The sequence below is a fragment of the Pseudonaja textilis genome, chromosome 2 (genome assembly GCF_049901715.1).
Source record: "Pseudonaja textilis isolate UNSWEBS1 chromosome 2, rPseTex1.2, whole genome shotgun sequence".
Taxonomy (NCBI): domain Eukaryota; kingdom Metazoa; phylum Chordata; class Lepidosauria; order Squamata; family Elapidae; genus Pseudonaja; species Pseudonaja textilis.
This window is the reverse complement of record NC_141991.1, coordinates 132,504,725-132,523,986: the sequence shown is the minus strand read 5'-3', so window position 1 is coordinate 132,523,986 and position 19,262 is coordinate 132,504,725. Positions and strand designations below refer to the sequence as shown.

Here is a 19,262-nt window from a genome sequence, read left to right as displayed (position 1 = left end):
GAATAACTGATTCTCTACAACATTGGAAAAAGTTTATTGATTGATTACAAATAATCGTATCAGCTGATATCAGTCAGCCCAATGTTCATGGTTTCAATATACTAGGCATTAGTGCTATGCTAGAATCACTATTCAACATTGCTCTGTATAAGCGTGCATAAAGGTTTAGCAGCATAGTAATGCAGCATAGTAATGCAGCCCTGGACAGCTAGTAATGTGCCCCAGAATATCATAAACATTTTTATGTGATTTATATTAACTATTTTATGTATTTTATATGTGGCCCAAGACAATTCTTCTTCATTCAATGTGGCCCACAACAGCCAAAAGGCTAGACACCCATGTTTGACAGTTTATTCTAGCTCAAGGGCTCAGATTATCTTTGTTAGCCTGGCATACCACCAATCTGTTGGGACTAGAGAATACCAAATCAGGAGCGCTGAAAGCAACCACTTTACTGCATATGCTGTAACCATTGCATTATTGCTGAAACCTTCAGGAACATTTAGGCTCTTATTCGAAGGTAGGTTAGCTCTGCCCTCTCTACCACTGCTCTCCACATGCAGAGTGACTCTGCAGAGAACAGCCTTCTGTTTTCATGAAAACTTTTTGGTATAAGTTAGGACTAGAAGATCCATGTTCCTACATTGTGAGTAGACTAAGGAATCCTCTGCTGAAAACAATCCTTTGTGTGGAGAAAAACGCATTATAGTTGTGGTTCATTATCTCTCCTTAGGTGAAAGACTGTCTTCTTTATCACATCAGAGGAGGGCATTCACTCAGACAAAGATAAATAATCAATAAGCATTTTCTGTGGATGAAGCTAGGCTTCACAATCCTTGTCTCCATCAACCTCTCAATTTCTCCCAATTCCATGGTTGCATTCTATCAGTAGACACGCTCTAACATTAAAATTTTGGGTTCCACTATAAATGTCATGAAGTAAAAGAGAAAAAATATAGCTAATAATATCCAGTATGTGGACATATATAGCAAAAATGCTTCCTTAGTATTTTATAATAGAAAGAAGTGTGCAGAAAACATTTTTTGCTATTATAAGACAATAGATCAAGGAAGCAGAGAACCATCCATTGTCTTCACTCTGCAAGTGAAAGATTGACATCATAAAATAAGAACTGTTCATCTTAAGATTGCTTGGTGGGCTTATAACAGAGGTGAGATCAGAAATTGCTTTTCCTAATTCAGAACTCTATTTTTTTTTTTACTCACATAAGCACTTAAGTAATTTAAAAGCTGGCACCCTTGTACTTTAAAAAAAAGTCGGCCACAGCTGAAAAATAATCACATTTCATTCAAAATCAGCCCTACGTCAACCTCAAATTCCAATACCAAGAAAATACAAGCAAGAAACTTGGCTATTCAAACAGGATCAAAAATCAGGCACATTTTTCCACATGTGGTGGACCTGCAATGCTGCAAAAAAGTATTGGAGACTGATCCAGACATGGGTGGAACAAATGGTGGGAGAGTGTATTCCATTTAAGCCAGATTTTTTTTTTTAGGAATAATACCAGAAGGAAGGATTTAATTTATCTAATAGTACATGTATTGATGGCAGCTAGAATAATATATGCGCAATACTGGAAGAAGAAAAGCATACCACCAGAAACAGAGATAATAAGGAAAATTATGGCCTATGCAGAATCGGATAAGTTAACCCTAGAATTAAAAAACAAGGGGGAATCTGAGTACTATGAACTGTGGAATAAATTCTATCAGTGGTTGTATAGAAGGAGGCAAGGTTGGAACATAAGTAGCTATGATGATTAGAATAATTAGTAAACAATGTATCAAACAAGAGGATTGTAAATGGTGAAGTAAAATTTATATGTGTATAACAATTGTAATGCCAGAACGGATGCATTGTGTTGTATTATTATAATTAAATTAAAATAAAAAATAAAAAAAGAGCAGGCTTTTCAGAATGGCATCATAATTTCAAATGCGTACTATTTTTTTCCCTCTCTGGCAGAAATAGTATTTTATTTTACTTCACAGGAACATTTTTTGCAAAAAAGTGAGGTACTTTACCAACATCCAGTTCATCTGGGATATTCTGTTGATATAATTCCCACGGGCTCTGAAACTCTGACATGGATCCACCTGCAATCCAAAATTATTATAAAAAAGTTAACATCCAAGAAATATCAAGGGCGTGTTCAAATCTCACCTCCTGCTTTGTGTTTGGGAATTTAGTCTACCTTTTAACTCCAACCTTACTGACGTAAGCAACATACTTTAAAGAGTGAGGTGTGGCACTCAGCAAATAATTCACCACACCTAAACACCAGTCACAAAAAATAAGGTGTCACTTCAGCACGGCTTCCTGTAACATCACCTCAGAAATGTGAGAGATTATGTCAGTTCCAGTCATTGTAGGAGGGAGAACTGTGTTAGTCTATGGCAGTCAAAGATCAGGAGGAATCTGATAACACCTTTTCTAGCTGAAAATTTGTATTAAAAGACATGCTTTGGTCATCTGATGAAGTGAACTGCAATTTACCAAAGTAATGTGTGTCTTTTAATAAAACTTGTCAGTCAGAAAAAGTGCTACCAGTTATTTTTTGAGCACCTAAAGGAACATTTAAAAATTGTCAAAGATATTAAAAACCAGCTACATGAGGGTTTATTCTTTCCTAGAAGAAATACAGTTAAACAGAAGGGAAATGACAATGTAAAAAGAACAAACTTTCTTCATGGTTTATCTGACAAATATTTCTAAACAGGATTGTAAAAACAGTGTAGTGGTTTTCTAGAGGTAGCACTTAAAGATTTCATTTATCATAGCCAACTCACTGTCAACAAGCTTATTTATCCAAAATGCTTAAACTGATACTTAGGAATCTGAAGAATTGTTCAGGTTCATGAATTTGCACTGTTGATGGTTAAACTAGTTAGTCCACCACATATAGTACAATAGTACAATCTGCACAACGCAGACCTTTAAATGCCACTTTAAAACTACCCTTTTTCTAAATTATATTTATTGAAGTTATGGGTAATTGTTTGAAAAATGCATGAGCTAACTCTTTGTAATTTTCAATGTAGCTTTTAGAATTTAATTCTATCATTCAGTATAATACAATAACGGAGTACTATACAGTAGAGTAGTTAAGCACACTACAATCCAATCTAAGGTTGCTATCATTTATTATAGAGACATGATCCATACAGTCCACTGAAGGCAGAATTGACAAGCAAAGAAGATGAATACAGCTACTTTGTGTTATTATACTGTACATATATTGATGAGTGTGACTCACTCATCATTCTTCTCAAGAATTAGACTGATCCTTTGTAAGCATATCATACACAAAAAAATAAAAATCCTCCTATCTTTGTGCATATTTTGTGAAAGGTTGTATTACTGTTTCTTTAAAAAATATTTTGCAGCACCAGTTCCCACTCACAGCATTTCTCCAAATTCACAAAATCAGTCTCCTACTTTTGGAATTAAACCTTTTGGTTACTGGGTAATTTCAAATTACTGGCTAATTATAAAATATGAATATAGTCCTCCGGTTTCACAAGAACAGTGACTTCTTAGATACCACCAGATATATCTAAATTCAATGCTGAGGTTGGCCCTTGAGTAGATTAGCATTTTGAAACGTTGAATCATGCCGATTCACTGGGTATAAGATAACTAAATTTAAGGTTAGGTTTTGCAAATTCCAGATCTTTACTCTAGCAGGAATATATAAACCAGAAATTAAATTAGTTAAGATGATTACAAGTCACTTCTATCTGTGAATGAGATTCATAGAGGAATAAAACAGAAATCTTCTAGCTAGCCCATTCAAGCAATTTCAGATTTCAGTACTATGGCAGCATTACTACTATTTGATATTGGATGTTACATCATTAAAGAAATGCCAAATGATCTCTCGGTCTATATTTCTGAACATTGACAACAAATCAACACCAACAAATCTGGCACTTCTGAGATATTTTCACTTCCCTTAGACTGGAGATGATCTTTCTGATGATTTGACTGATTCTTTTTCTTTTTTCTTTTTTCCTATCACATACGGACAAAAATAGATTCCTTAAAAAATACTGTGAAGATCTGTTCTCCAAAGTTTGCATATTATTTTGCTCTTTTTTTCTGATGTTTGGAATTTTTCCTTCAGATAAAATAATTTTAAAAAAGTAGTCTGGTTCATGTATGCTACACCATAATTGGGTTTGTTCAACTGCAGCATGACATATTGTGGGGAACCCAGCAAACTGGTTTATTAAATAAGCTAACATAAAACAAATCATGGGTTTGTGTGACATGAAGCCTATATTCAGGTAAGACCTTTTCCGTGGAACTTTACCAATGGCCATAATAGGCTAAGCTAGCCATTTTTAAATATTTTACTCTATATTTCTTTCCCAGTATGCTATAGTTTAGTCCCTTGGCCTCATTTACTCAGTTCCAAATATTAATTCTTAATTAGCTCCATATGACACATACCCACATGTGAAATATTGAAGTTGCAGAGAAAATTTTTCTCTAAACACAATTATGAATATAACATTAAACAATGATTAACACATATTTCAGGTGAAATTCCCAAATCTTAAGCAGCTACTACTTAGTTATCCCTGTGGGAAAGAGCCTGCCAGTTTCATTACAGCATTCAGAGTTTATGGCTCTTTTGCTAGCTGAACAAACAACATGTAACAATTCTTGGAATTCCCCTGTCTGGCATTTGGTTTTTAACAATGAAACTGTGATTTAAATAGTTACAAATAAATAAATAAGCTAGTATAGTGTAAGTGGCTAAGATTTTGGTCTAGGGTCAGGAAAGGAGCAGCGTTCTAGGCCACACTAAGCCATAAAACTCACTGTGGGACATAATCACTCCATCCTATCACACAGGAAATAACAGATATTGAAATGTTTGTTGGGTTATTTTCTGGTGAAAGACTACAACAGCTATTTATTACATATATAGATTCATGTATTTATTAAATGTATAAATAGCTGTATAGCTGTATAGCTAGCTAGCTAGACAGATAGATAGACAGACAGATAGATCTTCCTAAACAGGAAAATACTCATTTGCTGATTATCACATTATTTCCCACCCTTCCTATAGTTTTTCATAAGATTTAAATTGTGCACTTAGTTTTTATTAATAAAAATACAAATAGATTTCTTTTCTTTAAAAGGAAGCACTCGATTTAAATACTTATACAAATAACCCAACACGCATTTTAGAGTATGCACTATTTCTTGATATTATGAAGTACTTAATGATGATCCTAGAGGTTTTTGAAACTAATTTTTCAATTATAATAGGAGAAATGATCATTTTATAGCTCAGATGTAATCATTAACTTTGAACTGATCCCTGAACTGAAGATAGCATAGGGGTGGGGGTGGGGGCATAGAATAAAAAACGAATCTTGCATTCATTAAGTAAATGTAATAAGCTTGCCAAAATACATCCTACATGCATCTCATGGATATACTCAAGAGACTATTGAATGTAAAGTGAAATAACAGGCTAATATAATAATTGTAATGAAATAAAGGAGTTGTGCCACTATAAGATTTAAAAAGAATATGACCACACAAAACAAGCAGTGTTTTACTGTCAAGGTTATATTCTGAAATTCATAAAGATGTTCCACACACCATATGCAACTTAGATTTTCTGGGGGGGAAAGCTCAAGGACTTTAAGGAAAGGTTTTCAGTAAATGCAATCAGAATTCTCTTTTGTTTTCTGCCTTGTCAGAACATTTGTGCAATGTCCCAAGTTTGGAACAAAGATGTCACAGTTAAATGGTTTACAAATTGTACAGAATTCAAAGAAAGTTCAACACTTCATTTGCAAGATACACAATTAAAAACAGAACTATTTCATGGGACGTAAATTTAGGACACAAATTGATTGTTTGGGGGAACTAAAACTACTATAATTTAACCAAGCATTTCACAGAATCAAAGTGTTCTTCTGAACACCGAAATGGTGGAAGAATTTGACAAGGATAAACAACAGTAGTCTTTCTGCTACTGCTGATCTGCAAATCCAAGCATTTTAGGAAGCATTGCCAACGGGAAATAATGCTGGGAATTGTAGTTCAGCTGAATCACTTAGAATAGCAGAAGTTGCTGATGCCCAAAAGTGATTTGGAAAATGAGCAAGAAGATCAGATACATATAGTTCTTTGACATGTAGAAACAAGGCCTTTATAGATAAGGTTAATTTTCAATTGCATGATAATTATCAAAGCTAGAAGCCTTTTGGGTTTTTCAGTTCATTAGCATCAAATTAGCTGGATAATTTTATGCTTCTCTATGTTTGATATTCTTAAATCAGTTTCCAGACATAATCTCTTTTTGTTATCTGTACATGGTACCTTTGATCTGGCTCTTCAAAAATTTGAGTTAAATATTCCAACTTAAACTCCAACTTTTGTCAAAAGAATCATGGCAAAAACACACATCAGGTTTCCAAGATGAAGATGCAAATATTTAGCAATGTTTTCGATAGAAATGCTTATAGAGCACCTTTTGAAAAAGTCAATAAAGCAGCTGCATGAGTTGCAAAGTGTCCACAGCTGTTTCAGAAACAGCATTTCCACACACACCCAACTTCCCAAATAATTCTACAGATCCAGGATTTCATAGTGGTCTTCTATTCAAGTAGAAAACAGATCTGACTCTTGAGTTTTTGAGATCAACAAAGCATGAGTACCTGTTGCCACCACCTAGATAGGCAAGCAGCCTTGGTGGCGCAGTGGTTAACATGCACTATTGCAGGCAAACTCTGCCCATAGTCTGGAGTTCAATCTTAATTGCGCTCAAGGTTGACTCAGCCTTCCATCTTTCAGCGGTTGGTAAAATGAGGACCCAGATTGTTAGAGGCAATGCTAAAAATAAAGCTTACGCTGTAAACCACCCAGGGAGTGCTGTAAAGTGCTATGGGGTAGTATATAAGACTAAATTCTATTGCTATTGCTAACAGCAGACAGCAGATCTAGATCCTGGTATCCATCACAAACTTACAATTGTTATACTCTAGCAACTATGAGAACAGTCATGGTTTGAATGATTTTGGAGGCTTTAACAGATCATGGTATAAATGCCATGAACAGTGGCAAGAAAAAACAATGTATCATGATGTACACTAAATTACAGCCGATTTGTTTTCACTAAACAATATGGTGTGGGGGAAGAGACAAGAGAATGTTAGTTGACAGACATATGTGTATTTGCTAAAACTTTACCTCAGTGAAATATATCAGACTCAATAGTAGCTGTGATGGATTGAATTATTTGGAAAAGATTTCATCATTTTCCTCTCTATTTTTCCAATAAAAACCAGTCCATTTATGTATCTTGAAAACAAGTACAAACCTAGACTGGTTTGAATCTGGCAAAAAACTATTATTTATTTTACATGCTTTACATACTATAAGTTTCTTCTCTGCAAATGCATCTAATAAATTCTGAAAAGCCCTCAAAGATAACCTCTATTGGCTCATTAATTTGATATATGACAAGAATGCCCATGACGCCAAGATTTTTAGGCAAAGGTCTTTGGAATTACTTCAGACATACTTTTTCGGACATTGTCACTGTTATTGATTTCACATAATGTGTGACAACCTTTGCTTCACCATAGTTCCACGCTGATAGTAGTGCAAAACTGGCAATCTGAAGCCAGGATTCAGAATATTCAAATCCTGGAAGAGTACAAAAAGCTTAATCTACTACAAAAATTAACGAGAGAGATATCAAAGCTAGATCACGGCAGGCAGGCAGGCAGGCATCATTTTCATAAGCCAAGAAACAATTAGAAAGGGTTTAGATCACAGGTGTCAAACTCAATCACCACAGGACATCACGGGACATATCATGACATTTTTTTGCCTTTGTGGAGCCAGGGTGGGTGTGGCCTGTGTGATTCCTGAAGTCCACGAGCCATCAGTTTGACATCCCTGGTTTAGATTATCCATTTCAGTCTTTGAAAGTACAAGTCTTCTCAACAACCTTCACCAAGAAAAGAAGGTTGAAAACCAGGCAAAATTTGTCTGGATTTATACAACTTTGCTCCAAGCCTTCCATGTGATACCATCAAGGTTGAGTTGGATTCTGTGAGGGCCTTAATTAGGAAAGACTGACTTCATCTCAACCATAATAAAATCTAGTTGCTATGTTGTTAGTCCCCAACTCTGATCCAAAATTTTTCCACCATTAACTCTGAATTGGGTAGCACTTCCCTTGATAGATTTGGTATGAAATTTCAAGATCTTCTTGGACTCATAGCTCCTGCTCAAGGAACCCACCGTCAAAAGGCCTTTTTGCGCCTGATATCTCTATTCTTGTTTTGAAAGGTTCTGTTTCTGCTTCCAATCACTCATGAATTATTACTCAATTGGAATATAATGCAATCTAGATATAAGGCTGCTTTTGGCAAGCATTCGGGACCTGCAGTTGGTCCGGAATGCAGCAGTATGTATATTTCACTTTTTCTTAAACTGGTCTGTTTATCTAGAATTATCAACTGTTTAGATTTCTTAAAATTAGCAGCTATATAAATGTGATAAATAAAATAAAACCTGTTATTTAATTCACTATTTTGGTTGACCTATTTAGAAGATCTCTTTAAAAGTTTTAGAAGACTTTCATTATATTCACTACGGCTTTTGAAAAGGCTCAACATACTCACAATATACAATTGACTGAAGTCCTAGAGGAACAACAGGACAAATGGTCTCACCCACCTATTACCCATAGAGTAGGATAAAACATTAGGTGAATAGGCCCTTAATATTGTTTCTTAGCATTCACAATGTATCACATAATTTTCTTGATAATTCCTACAGCAAAACTGTAATAAGGCTAGAATTAATCTACCTGTATTACAGGACACATGCTACGTCTGCAAGAGATGAAGACTCAACTGAAGGAAGCTTTGAGAACTGGGATTTTCCCAAATTACAGTCTATGCCAAGCTATGATGCAATCCTGCTGTTACTACCTATAACCTGCATAATTCTTAGATAAGAGACAAAGCTACATTTACTAAATTCTTCCATGATAGTGGACTCTTCTCAGCTAAACTCAGATATTGTGGTCTTTGGCTTACTACTGAGGATGAGCTGCAGAGCCTGGTGGAATTTTTAATTTCATCTGCATAATCATCAAATTAAATGTGGATCCTTCGATGAAGGAATGATTATACATGATACAACTTGTATTACGTCAAAATTCAAAAAGATAATTAGTGCCATCTGAGACATTTCCAAGAAATTTACCCCTATCTGCTAAAAGAATATATCTCAGAAATCAGGTTTTCCACTACGCCTTTTCTTTTTCCAAAGTGTGATTTTTCTTTGCTAATAATTTTCAGATTCAGTTGATAACAGAACGCTTTAAACTGTGAGAAAGGAAAAAAAAAGTTTTTAAGGCAAGATGGAATGAGAAGACATGCTTTCTTTTTCTAATAATCCAGAGATAATTTAGGAAATTCTTATTTAATTATGTTGCACAATTCCCAATTGCAATTTGAAATAATACTGGAATACAAAAAGAGAAACACAGCACTAAGAAGAAATTATTGCTTCTTAATGGAAAACAATTGTTAAAAAATAGTTGTTAAAAAGAACAACTGGAATATCGAAGACTTTTTATTTTTTTTTATATTTCAGTGTTCCCAATGTTACCTCTACATGTAAAAGTGGGGAGGGGGGGGTCCATGCATTTTTCTTGATATTATTTAATAGGAGGATTTTACCTATTTCTCATCAAGAATAGCTGGGAAATACCTTTTTATTTGTGATACATTGATATAAGCCAAAAACAAAACTCCAATATTTTAACAAATCACCTAAGACAAAGAAGTTTATTTTCATAGAACACGTAATAAAAGAGAATTTCCCCCAAATAATTTTGCAGACAGTAAAGAAAATTGGGAGAGTTTGATTCCCAGAAGCCAGACCACTGTATGGTATCTTCATAGTTCCCAAATTAGACTTGTTTTGCATATGTTGTTCATGAAGGCAGATGATGTCATGACAAAAGAGCAAACAAGCTACCCCTAATATGTACAGAAAACATTGAATGGACTTGTTCTATTTTAAGTCACTATTAAATCCCCCTGACTTTACTCCTACCAAAATAGTTACAGTGGTTTCTTGGTTGATATAAGGAGTGACTACCAGCCTAGATACAAATTGTGCTGTATTTTGCTGTTATCTCTGAGACTTTCAAACAAAATACATGTACTTGTGTAAAGAATGCTATTGTAAAGACTAGCCTAAAAGAAGGAAATGTTGATCTCTGTATCTAATTTATATCTAATTATATCTATACCCACATCCAATCTATATCCATACCTATATCTATAGTGGGGTTCTTGACAGAAATATTTATTCCCCTTTATGGTAAACTTGCAACAACTATTGGAGATTCATATGGATCCATCAAGACCTCTCTGTAAAGAGTCCAATGCTACTTAAGCAAACTAAGTTTTTAGAATATCAAAAATAAAGTTGAAAAGGATACCCTGGCAAACATTAAGAAAGCAAATTCAATCTTTCCCACACACTTTCAGATTTATTTTGCAAAGATAATATCCCAAGATGGATTCCTTAGGGGAGAAAACCCTCAGATACCTTCACAGAGGAATTCATGGCTAAGAAGTCAAAACTAACCAGATGAAAGATGGCTTATCTGTGGTTCAACTCTGTAGTCATATTGAACCTCAGCAAAGATAGTTTTCTGCAGACATGCAACCCAGGGGTAGGATTCAAATTTTTTAACAACCGGTTCTGTGGGCGTGGCTTAGTTGGTGGACGTGGCTTGGTGGTCATGTTATTGCCTGGGTGTGGCCAACTCAATATCACTCACATTGAGGCACGCATCTCCTCGCCTGGCCTCTCATGACTGTGGGGATGCTGCAACAGTCGCTAGTGTGAAAAATGGTCATAAGTCATTTTTTTCACTGCCATTGTAACTTTAAATGGTCACTCCACACAAGCAAAGTACCAGCAAAGGAGGGGGAAAAAACTCCAGAGACGGTCCTGAGACAGGAAGTCTAGTCCTGCCAAGAATGTAATAAGAGTTAATGGAGAGGCAATTTCTGTAAGCAACACCAGAATGTTTCCTTCCTGCCTTCCTTACAGGATTAGGCCAGTAATTTCTTCAGCCTCTCCGAACTGCTTAGAATATTAACAACCGGTTCTAGTAGAATCCCACCCCTGATGCAACCCTCAGTTAACAGGCTCAAAGAAGTCCAGCTCCTGACTTGTCATCCAAAGCCCTAACTTCAATTATAAGCTTAAAGAGAGCACATGTACATATGTACATGGATAATACTAGCTCTGCACAATGGAAGGGGATAAATTCAGTGTCTGTATAAAATAATGATTAGCAACTTGTTGTATGTAGTTTTTGTACAGCCTAACACATATGAGAAACAAGCAACAGTTTTACACAAACAGGGCAGAAACCTGAAGAGTCATAATGAAGAAATAGCTTTTGCAAAAATTGGCTTGAACATATCTGTGGAACTGGACACATATAGAAGACTGTGATTGCATTAAAGGTTTATAAAGGTATGTCATATCTCTGATACAGTCCTCCATCATACTATATGAATGCATAACTTTCTTGGAACTGCATGTTTCACCTTGCAGCTTTACTATGATTTGAACAATCCAGCAACTGTTAAATGGAGACTTTTTGAAACCTCTCATCATAGGAACAAAAAAGTGAGCCCTGAGGTACAGTATCAGGTACGGAGAATCAGCATAGACCTGGCACAGATCATTTAGCTATAGATGTTTAGCAGCGTATTCTTAGTAAATAGCAAGGCAAAAATGCATAGCCTGTGATATCCATTTTTTCATTCACCTTTAATGAATGCAAAAGGTGAACTTTCTCTGAGATACCTGAATGACAGTGGAATTGTTAAAAAGTATTTAAAGGAAAACCAACAAATATATATTTCTAGTACTGAAGTCTCCCTGCAGTAGATGTTACCTATCTGCGTGGATTTTGTCTACATAAGTGACTACAACAACCCAAATGTCCTGGGAATCAAGCAACAGTTAGTGGTGATGTACAAGAACAGTGAAAGGTACTATTCATGACTGCTTCACCATTCACAAGAAAGGAATTCCCTTGGCAGCATCACTGTTATCAAGATGTATATGAAATAAAAATATTTTCTGACAGAAGGGGAAAATCAAGAACCAGAATACGGATTATACATAATTGTTTGAAATAAGGCCAAGTCCCTTTAATGCTTGATTCTGAGCCAATACCGATAAGCAGATATGGGATTTTGGAGAAAAAGATGCTAAACTGAGCAAAACACTTGATATCCAAATCCATCTGACATTTTCTGGTTTACCAGAAGTCCCAAATAAAGAAATTAATTCCTAGAACTAAGCCAGTATACAACAAATGGAGGATGGGGATAGCATTGATCAGGTAGGCAACAGCAACATGAATTAACAACAACAAAAAACAGGATCTTCAGTACCATTAATATTGAAGCTAAAAGATTTGAAAACATAGTATGGTTACTACTATCACAACAGGGACAGGAACGATACAGAAACAGAGATGGGAACAGGCGCTTCATGTTACAACTCTTTGCATGAATGATTAACTACTTTCTCATTTGTTGGCCTACAAATCCATGCTAAAAAAAACAGCTACAAATAGAGTGCATTAAAGACAGATGCCCAACAAAAGGACCATGCAGGAATATCTATATCCTTTATAAAGTATGTGGTTAGGGTGCCGAGTGAAAAAGACAGAACAGATCTTGGGAATAGTATGTTCTGTTAAACAGACAGATCCAGCAATAGAGACATGCAGTGCCTTCCATTCTAGCTTTAGTTCCAAAATATGTATAGTGCGAAGTAACTGCCTATTTTTAACCTGCTAACCTAGATGATACTGTAAATATATACCCACTGACAGACAGAAGTTGCCAATTCAAGAACTGTGACGGGGAAATATACAATATTAATTAGTAACAGTGACTGCACACTGAAAATATAGGGAAATAGACAGTTATAAAATTTCCACAACAAATAAAAAAATATGTAATAAATATCAATGCAAATTAGATATTAATATTAGATATTAATCACTGCATGCCTAGATAATTAATACCTTACAGATCTCAAGCTTGACCCTGTCATACACTGTTCTGTAACAGATCCCCAGGGACTTTTTTCTACGATAAAAGACATTTCTAGGGCAAAAAAAAAAAAAGAATATTTGACAACAGAGATGATCTAATCTTCATGCCTTTCCTTCTGCTGTTTATTCCCCAACTCAGGCACTAATTTGAATTTGCATGTTATTTTTATTGCCATTTTCCTCACTACAGTTGCTTTTCCACCCTTGTTGCGTGTGTTCCATCCTCTTCCTTTTGTTGTCAATGTTGCACCCACTTCATCTTGCACTAAATATGCCTTAGGTTACATCCATCCAATACACATTTATTTGAAACCACAAATAAAGAACTTGGCTTGGAACTATAACACACAACTACAGTTATAATTAACAAGGGCCAAAAATACCTCCTATCATTTTATTACAAATGGATTTTATTTGAAAGCCAAACAAAAGGTTCTTCCTAAGGGTTTTGTGCAGGCAATGTGATGGCATTGTGAGCTACAGTTGCTCTCAGTTGGATGGTCTCTTCAAAACAGCTACCAATAGCCAAAATCTAAAGAATCAAAGCTGACAGCAAATAAACAAACTGTGAGTAACAGTCTGCTAAATCTCTTTATTTACCCTTTATATAGGGCAGAGGTATGAATAGTTTCCCTGAGACTACACAAAACTCGGCAATACTATTTCCCCCCTTGAAATTCAAATGAACAATTGCTGTATAAAGATATGGATTTTTAGGGGAATATTAAAAATATGCAAATCTGTTTTCAGATTGAAATGTAACATAGGGTTTGACCTTTAATAGTTCCAGGTATTAAAATATATGTGAATGTTTTAGATCTCTAGGAAAAATGAGCTAAGAAAAAGAAGTAATCACAATGGCAACAAAAGAATAAAATATTTGATTTCTAATCACAAAATGCATTATTTCTGCAAGCTGCTTTTTTGCCCTCACTGGTGCTTTTCCCTTGGCCAATATAATTTCCATACTAGGTCACTACCATCTTATAACTCTGATGAGTAGCTATACTATATTAGCCTTCAGCTGATATAGCTGAAAATAAACACAGGACAGTTAAATTCAATGAAATGTTTTATACCTCTTCAAAGTCCCAATTGAATAGGCATACATGACCCAAGTTTTGGTCTATGTAAGTATTAGAAAGCATATCTCCTGCCTCATTAATTAGAATCCACTACTGCAGATCACTATAACTTTTGACCAAAGAATCCCTTGGGGATTTCTCAGATCCAAGAGAAGCAGAAAAACTAGGATTCATTATTTTACATTATATACATACACAAACACACACACACACACACACACAAGCACAAATTAATGTAAAAATGGGGGGGGGAAGTATACAGTGTCATGCTGGTTAACAGCTGATGAGACATGGTAGGGCCCCTTATCTCTGTGTGAAGGCAAAAATACACAAGTGACTTTTAATTTAATGCTGATCCTATTTTTATTTTTTCCCAATTATACCAAATATTTAACAGGTGCCATAGAAATAGCAAAATACAAAAGACATACAGTGAGATGATCTAGGTAAGGAATATTCAGAAAAGAAGCTATTAGGAAAGTTATCAACACTTTAGATCAGGGGTGTCAAACTCAAGGCCTGTGGGCCGTATCCAGCCTGTGGGGTGCTTAGACTTGGCCCATGGGGCAGCCCTGGAAGCAGTGACAGTCCAGCCCACAGTGCCTCTGCCAGCAAAAACGTGTTCAGCCCTCCCGAGCTTGGGAGCCCGTTTTCACTGGCAGAGCGCTTGGACCACAGGCATTCCCAACATGAATGACGTCAAGCTGGCCATACCCATCCCAGCCCGAGGTCAAACACAACCCTGGTGTGGCCCTCAATGAAATCAAGTTTAACAGTCCTGTTTAGATTAACAAAAGTTTCATCTCCTTGTGATTGCTTCCACAACTAAAATGAACAATCTGTGATTCCCTCCAACTCTGTTTCTGTGAATTTTCCGAAGGCACTAAGATTGTACCGCTGAATTTGGTGCAAATCACCTTTCTCAGGGGTACTCTTGTTCTTTGTTTTAAATAAGCCTTTCAAGCAGGTAAATTGAATGCACCTTGTCACAAAAAAAACCTAAGATAAAGATCAGCCTCCCACTGATATCACAGGACACTTGTAAGCCTTCAGGGGCAAAAACTAAAGTTCCTGATCCCTGGGAAAAAGTTTCTGTTTCCACTCTATATAGTGGCGACATATTGCTCCTCACAGATAAGTAACCCAAGAGAGTCCATTCTTCAGAAATCAGCTAAATTTGAGCTGCAGGACCTGTACAGTAACGTTCTGTAACCACATAGCTATTGACACACTTTTTTTGTAACTGTATCCCATAATTTGATCAATTAATCATCTGTATGATCCATTACTGACACTTTTGTAGCTAGATGTGATATACGATGCCCGTGTACTGAGTGCACTATTACTAAGCTGCATTGATATGCTGATTGATCAAAGTACGTTTCCTTATATTGAAAATAATTTCAAGAACTGATACCATGTCTGAACTGAGAATCCAGTGTATGTTAGGAGCCTGACACTACCCTCAACATCCCTGATACTCCTTGTTCCTATTCTTAATTATTTAAATGTCAAAGTATGAACCAAGGAATGGGGGATTTTATTGTCCAGTAGAATAAATAAAGGAGAATATTTGTAGCTCAGGGTTGAAATGAGGGGTCCTTGGTGCTCTCTGAGCTTGGCTGTTTCCTTGCAGATGTTTCATTACGCAAACTAGGTAACATCACCAGTGTTAGTGATGATGGACTAGTACTGATTATGTTACCTAGTTTGGGTAATGAAATGTCCATAACAAAACAGCCAAGCTCAGAGAGCACCAAAGAACCCTCATTTCAACCCTGAGCTTCAAATATTCTCCTGGGCAATAAAATCCCCCCTTCCCTAGTTCATACCAAGGAACACACACACCCCAAGTACAATTCTCTATAAAATCAGAAATCTTGTGTGTAAGAATATCCAAGCGCATAAGGAATTCTGCTCCTATTTGTGCCAATCTGGATAGAAGTCATAGAAATGGAGAAGATTTGGGGATTAAAAAGATGAAACTAACTAATTTGCCATAGTGGTTAAGGCATCAGGTTAGAGACCATGAGAACTGTGAGTTCTAGCCCTGCCCTAGGCATGAAAGCCAGCTACTTTCTCTCAGCCCAACTCATATGAAGGGTTGTTGTTGAAGGGGAAGTAGGAGGAGGAGCAAGAATTAAATATTGTTCACTGCCTTCAGTTATTTATAAAAACAATAAAGGCAGAATAAAAATAGATAGGACAGATGTGTCTGTTTATTTTTACTTGCATATGCTTCTCAACAAGGTAGAAGGTATAACATAGTATAATGATACAGTAACAATGCTTCCAAATTTCCAATTTACCTAAATCTTTTCCAAGTTGCCACCCAGTCTTTCAAGATATTTTAGCTGAACCTGAAAATTAATGAAACCAATTCAGTTGCTGCTAAAGAACACTGCAGTACTCCTCACATATTTAAACACCTTAAATCCAAAACAGGTAAGACTTTTAGGATAAGGAGGTCACATGCAGAAGACCATTGTATGCAGGAGTTTCTTTCTAGTGATACAACACCATCAGTGAATGTATTCTGGACATTATTTTAATGAAGAAATAGCTCATACTACTGTTTATCAGGCATTATTCTTTCAGAAAATATTGCTTGCTTTTTGCGTAATTTACATAGACAAATAAATAATTTCAGATTATTGAAGATTTCTAAGTACTCCAAAGCAATTTTTTTTTTCCTTTACCCTGCCAGAGTTATGGAATTTTGAAGAGGGGGATCAATTTCAAATCTTTGTCTTCCACTGGCAATATTTCCCCCAACTCTGTAAGAGCCGAACCTTGTAAGGCAGGAACCAAGTCATGCCGGGCAGAATTGTTATGTAAACATGGAACACGTGTCTCTGATTCTCAAGGCCAGAAAAATTCTCAAGGTCCTTTGATTTGCCAGAGTGGGAGGAAAAGACCTAGACTTGATTCCTAAGTATGCAAATCTTCCACTTTTTTTTTTTTTTTTTTGTATGTGCAATAAAATAACCCATCTAGCCTTGTGGAGTCTGAAAATCTTCTGCTGTAATCTAATTACAGTAGTGACTACAGGGCTGAGTTTCTAAAGACCTGAGATTTATTGCCATGCTTAATACGAACTCTGGCAATTTCTTTCTCTGTTATCATTTATTTTCACAGAATCATCTAAAAAGGAAAAGACTGATAACATACCTTCCAAATAGTAGTACAAAGAACTGTATCAGCATCTTGGAATCACATTATCTTATATACTAGCAAACAATTTCTAGATGGATTTTAAAAATAACACCAGCATTTATGCTTCCTTTAGTAACAATTTTGCTACATCCATACACCATAACATACTTTGGAAACCCAACTATGAAATTTAACAACCTCGTCTATACTCTTGTGTGGCTTTCCCCCATCCAGTTTCTGATTAAGATTAGAGACTGGCAAGTTTTCAATAGTTTGAAACTGGCAAGAAAATAAGTATTTGTGGAGGTATTCTTTTCTTGCTTTTATCACCAAGACTAGGAACAGTCATTGTTTGCAACTGGACTGCTCTAATCAAATGGAAATAGAATGGTAATCCAATGTTAAAAGTAACTAATGGAAGCTAAATTGTTCAATATCCTTGCAGCTTACCTCCCACTCCCCCATTTTGCCACTTCCCTTTCACCAGACTTACCTTCAGTATTGTAGCCCATTGTGGCCTAAAGAGGTTAGAAAGATACTATAGGCTGGCTTGGGTGCACAGCGCCCTCTCTTCAACTGGGTGTGCCATGTTCCCTCCCTTTAAATAATGTTTCAATGGATGACTGTCCAAATCAAAAGATCAACCACCATGTAGATTCAGCCAAATAAACACAATTTCAGGCCGTATCAAAGTTTGAGAGTTGAAAATAATTTGAAGGTGATATTTTTGCCTATCTTAAAATAATGACCACCAAGAACCCACCTTGGTTGGATAAAATGCTTTACTTCAGCTTTCTGATCCCTGAATGACCTATCAGGAGAGTTTGAACTACCCAAGATTGCTAATGAATTCTACATATCTATCTTAGAAAAAAGACAAATGATACTACTTCTACTTCTAACTACTTTGCTTTTTTTGTCTGGACTAGGGGTCCCCAACCACCGGTCCATGGATCATTTTGTACCAGGCCACAAAGAATGAATAATCGTGATTAAAATATATATAAAAATATGTTTTTGCTTCCGGGTGTCTTATTTTGAAAGAAAACCACTTCCACCCTCACCTAACTTCCATGCTTGACTCTTTGGCACGTATTTATCCTGCATTAGCCATGCAAGCTAGCCCTCGCAAAATGAGCCAGAAACAGAGCTCCCACTGATTCTACATTTTGGTGAGTTGATATTATAGTGTAATAGTTCATGAAAGTGCCTAATATAAAATGTAATTGTTGCATTCAGATCACATACTAAATATAATGATTAAGGTTTTTGTTATTGGAACCTTCACGCCCCTACCAGGTCCTTGAAAAGTGTTTCTGTGTGAAACTGGTCCCTGGTACGAAAAAGGTTGGGGACCACTGGTCAAGACTTCTACTTTTCATACAATTATCTCCCTGCCTACAATCTTCTGAGTTCCTCATTATAATTTTTACCTTTATATGATTGTTCTTACTATGCCAGCATTTCCTTCAAAAATCCTGTTCAGAGGTCATTGTCCTTTTTTGTATATGTGATAAATCTCATTTTCCAAGTTCTTTGCTGTCAATTTGTCCAGAAGTCCTCAAATAGGTCAAACAAAATATGTTGTCACAGAGCAAAACAAAAATGCATTACAAGTAGTCATGGTTTAGCAACCATACCTGGACTGCCAACTTGGTCATTAAGTGAACCTGTTGCTAAGTGAAGCTTTTTTCTGTCTTACCAAACTACAGAGATTGTAAATGCAAATATTTATTGTAAAATTACTTATTATTTATTGTAAAAACCTTTGTACATGCAAATGCTAAATGAGGCAGCTGCTAAACAAAAAATACTTTATATATTTTCCTATCTT

The 19,262-nt window shown here is 35.9% G+C and overlaps 1 protein-coding gene across 3 annotated transcripts in view; it reads right to left on the bottom strand.

The window, feature by feature from the left end:
• The window catches only part of VDR (vitamin D receptor), a 99,993-nt gene that overhangs the window by 60,486 nt on the left and 20,245 nt on the right, over nucleotides 1-19,262 (bottom strand). For all 3 annotated transcript variants that reach the window (XM_026714695.2, XM_087925322.1, XM_026714696.2), the window contains one exon: nucleotides 2,053-2,124. In XM_026714695.2, coding sequence (XP_026570480.1) covers nucleotides 2,053-2,116 — 64 coding nt within the window. In that variant the 5' untranslated portion in view covers nucleotides 2,117-2,124. The remainder of the gene's footprint in view (nucleotides 1-2,052; nucleotides 2,125-19,262) is intronic.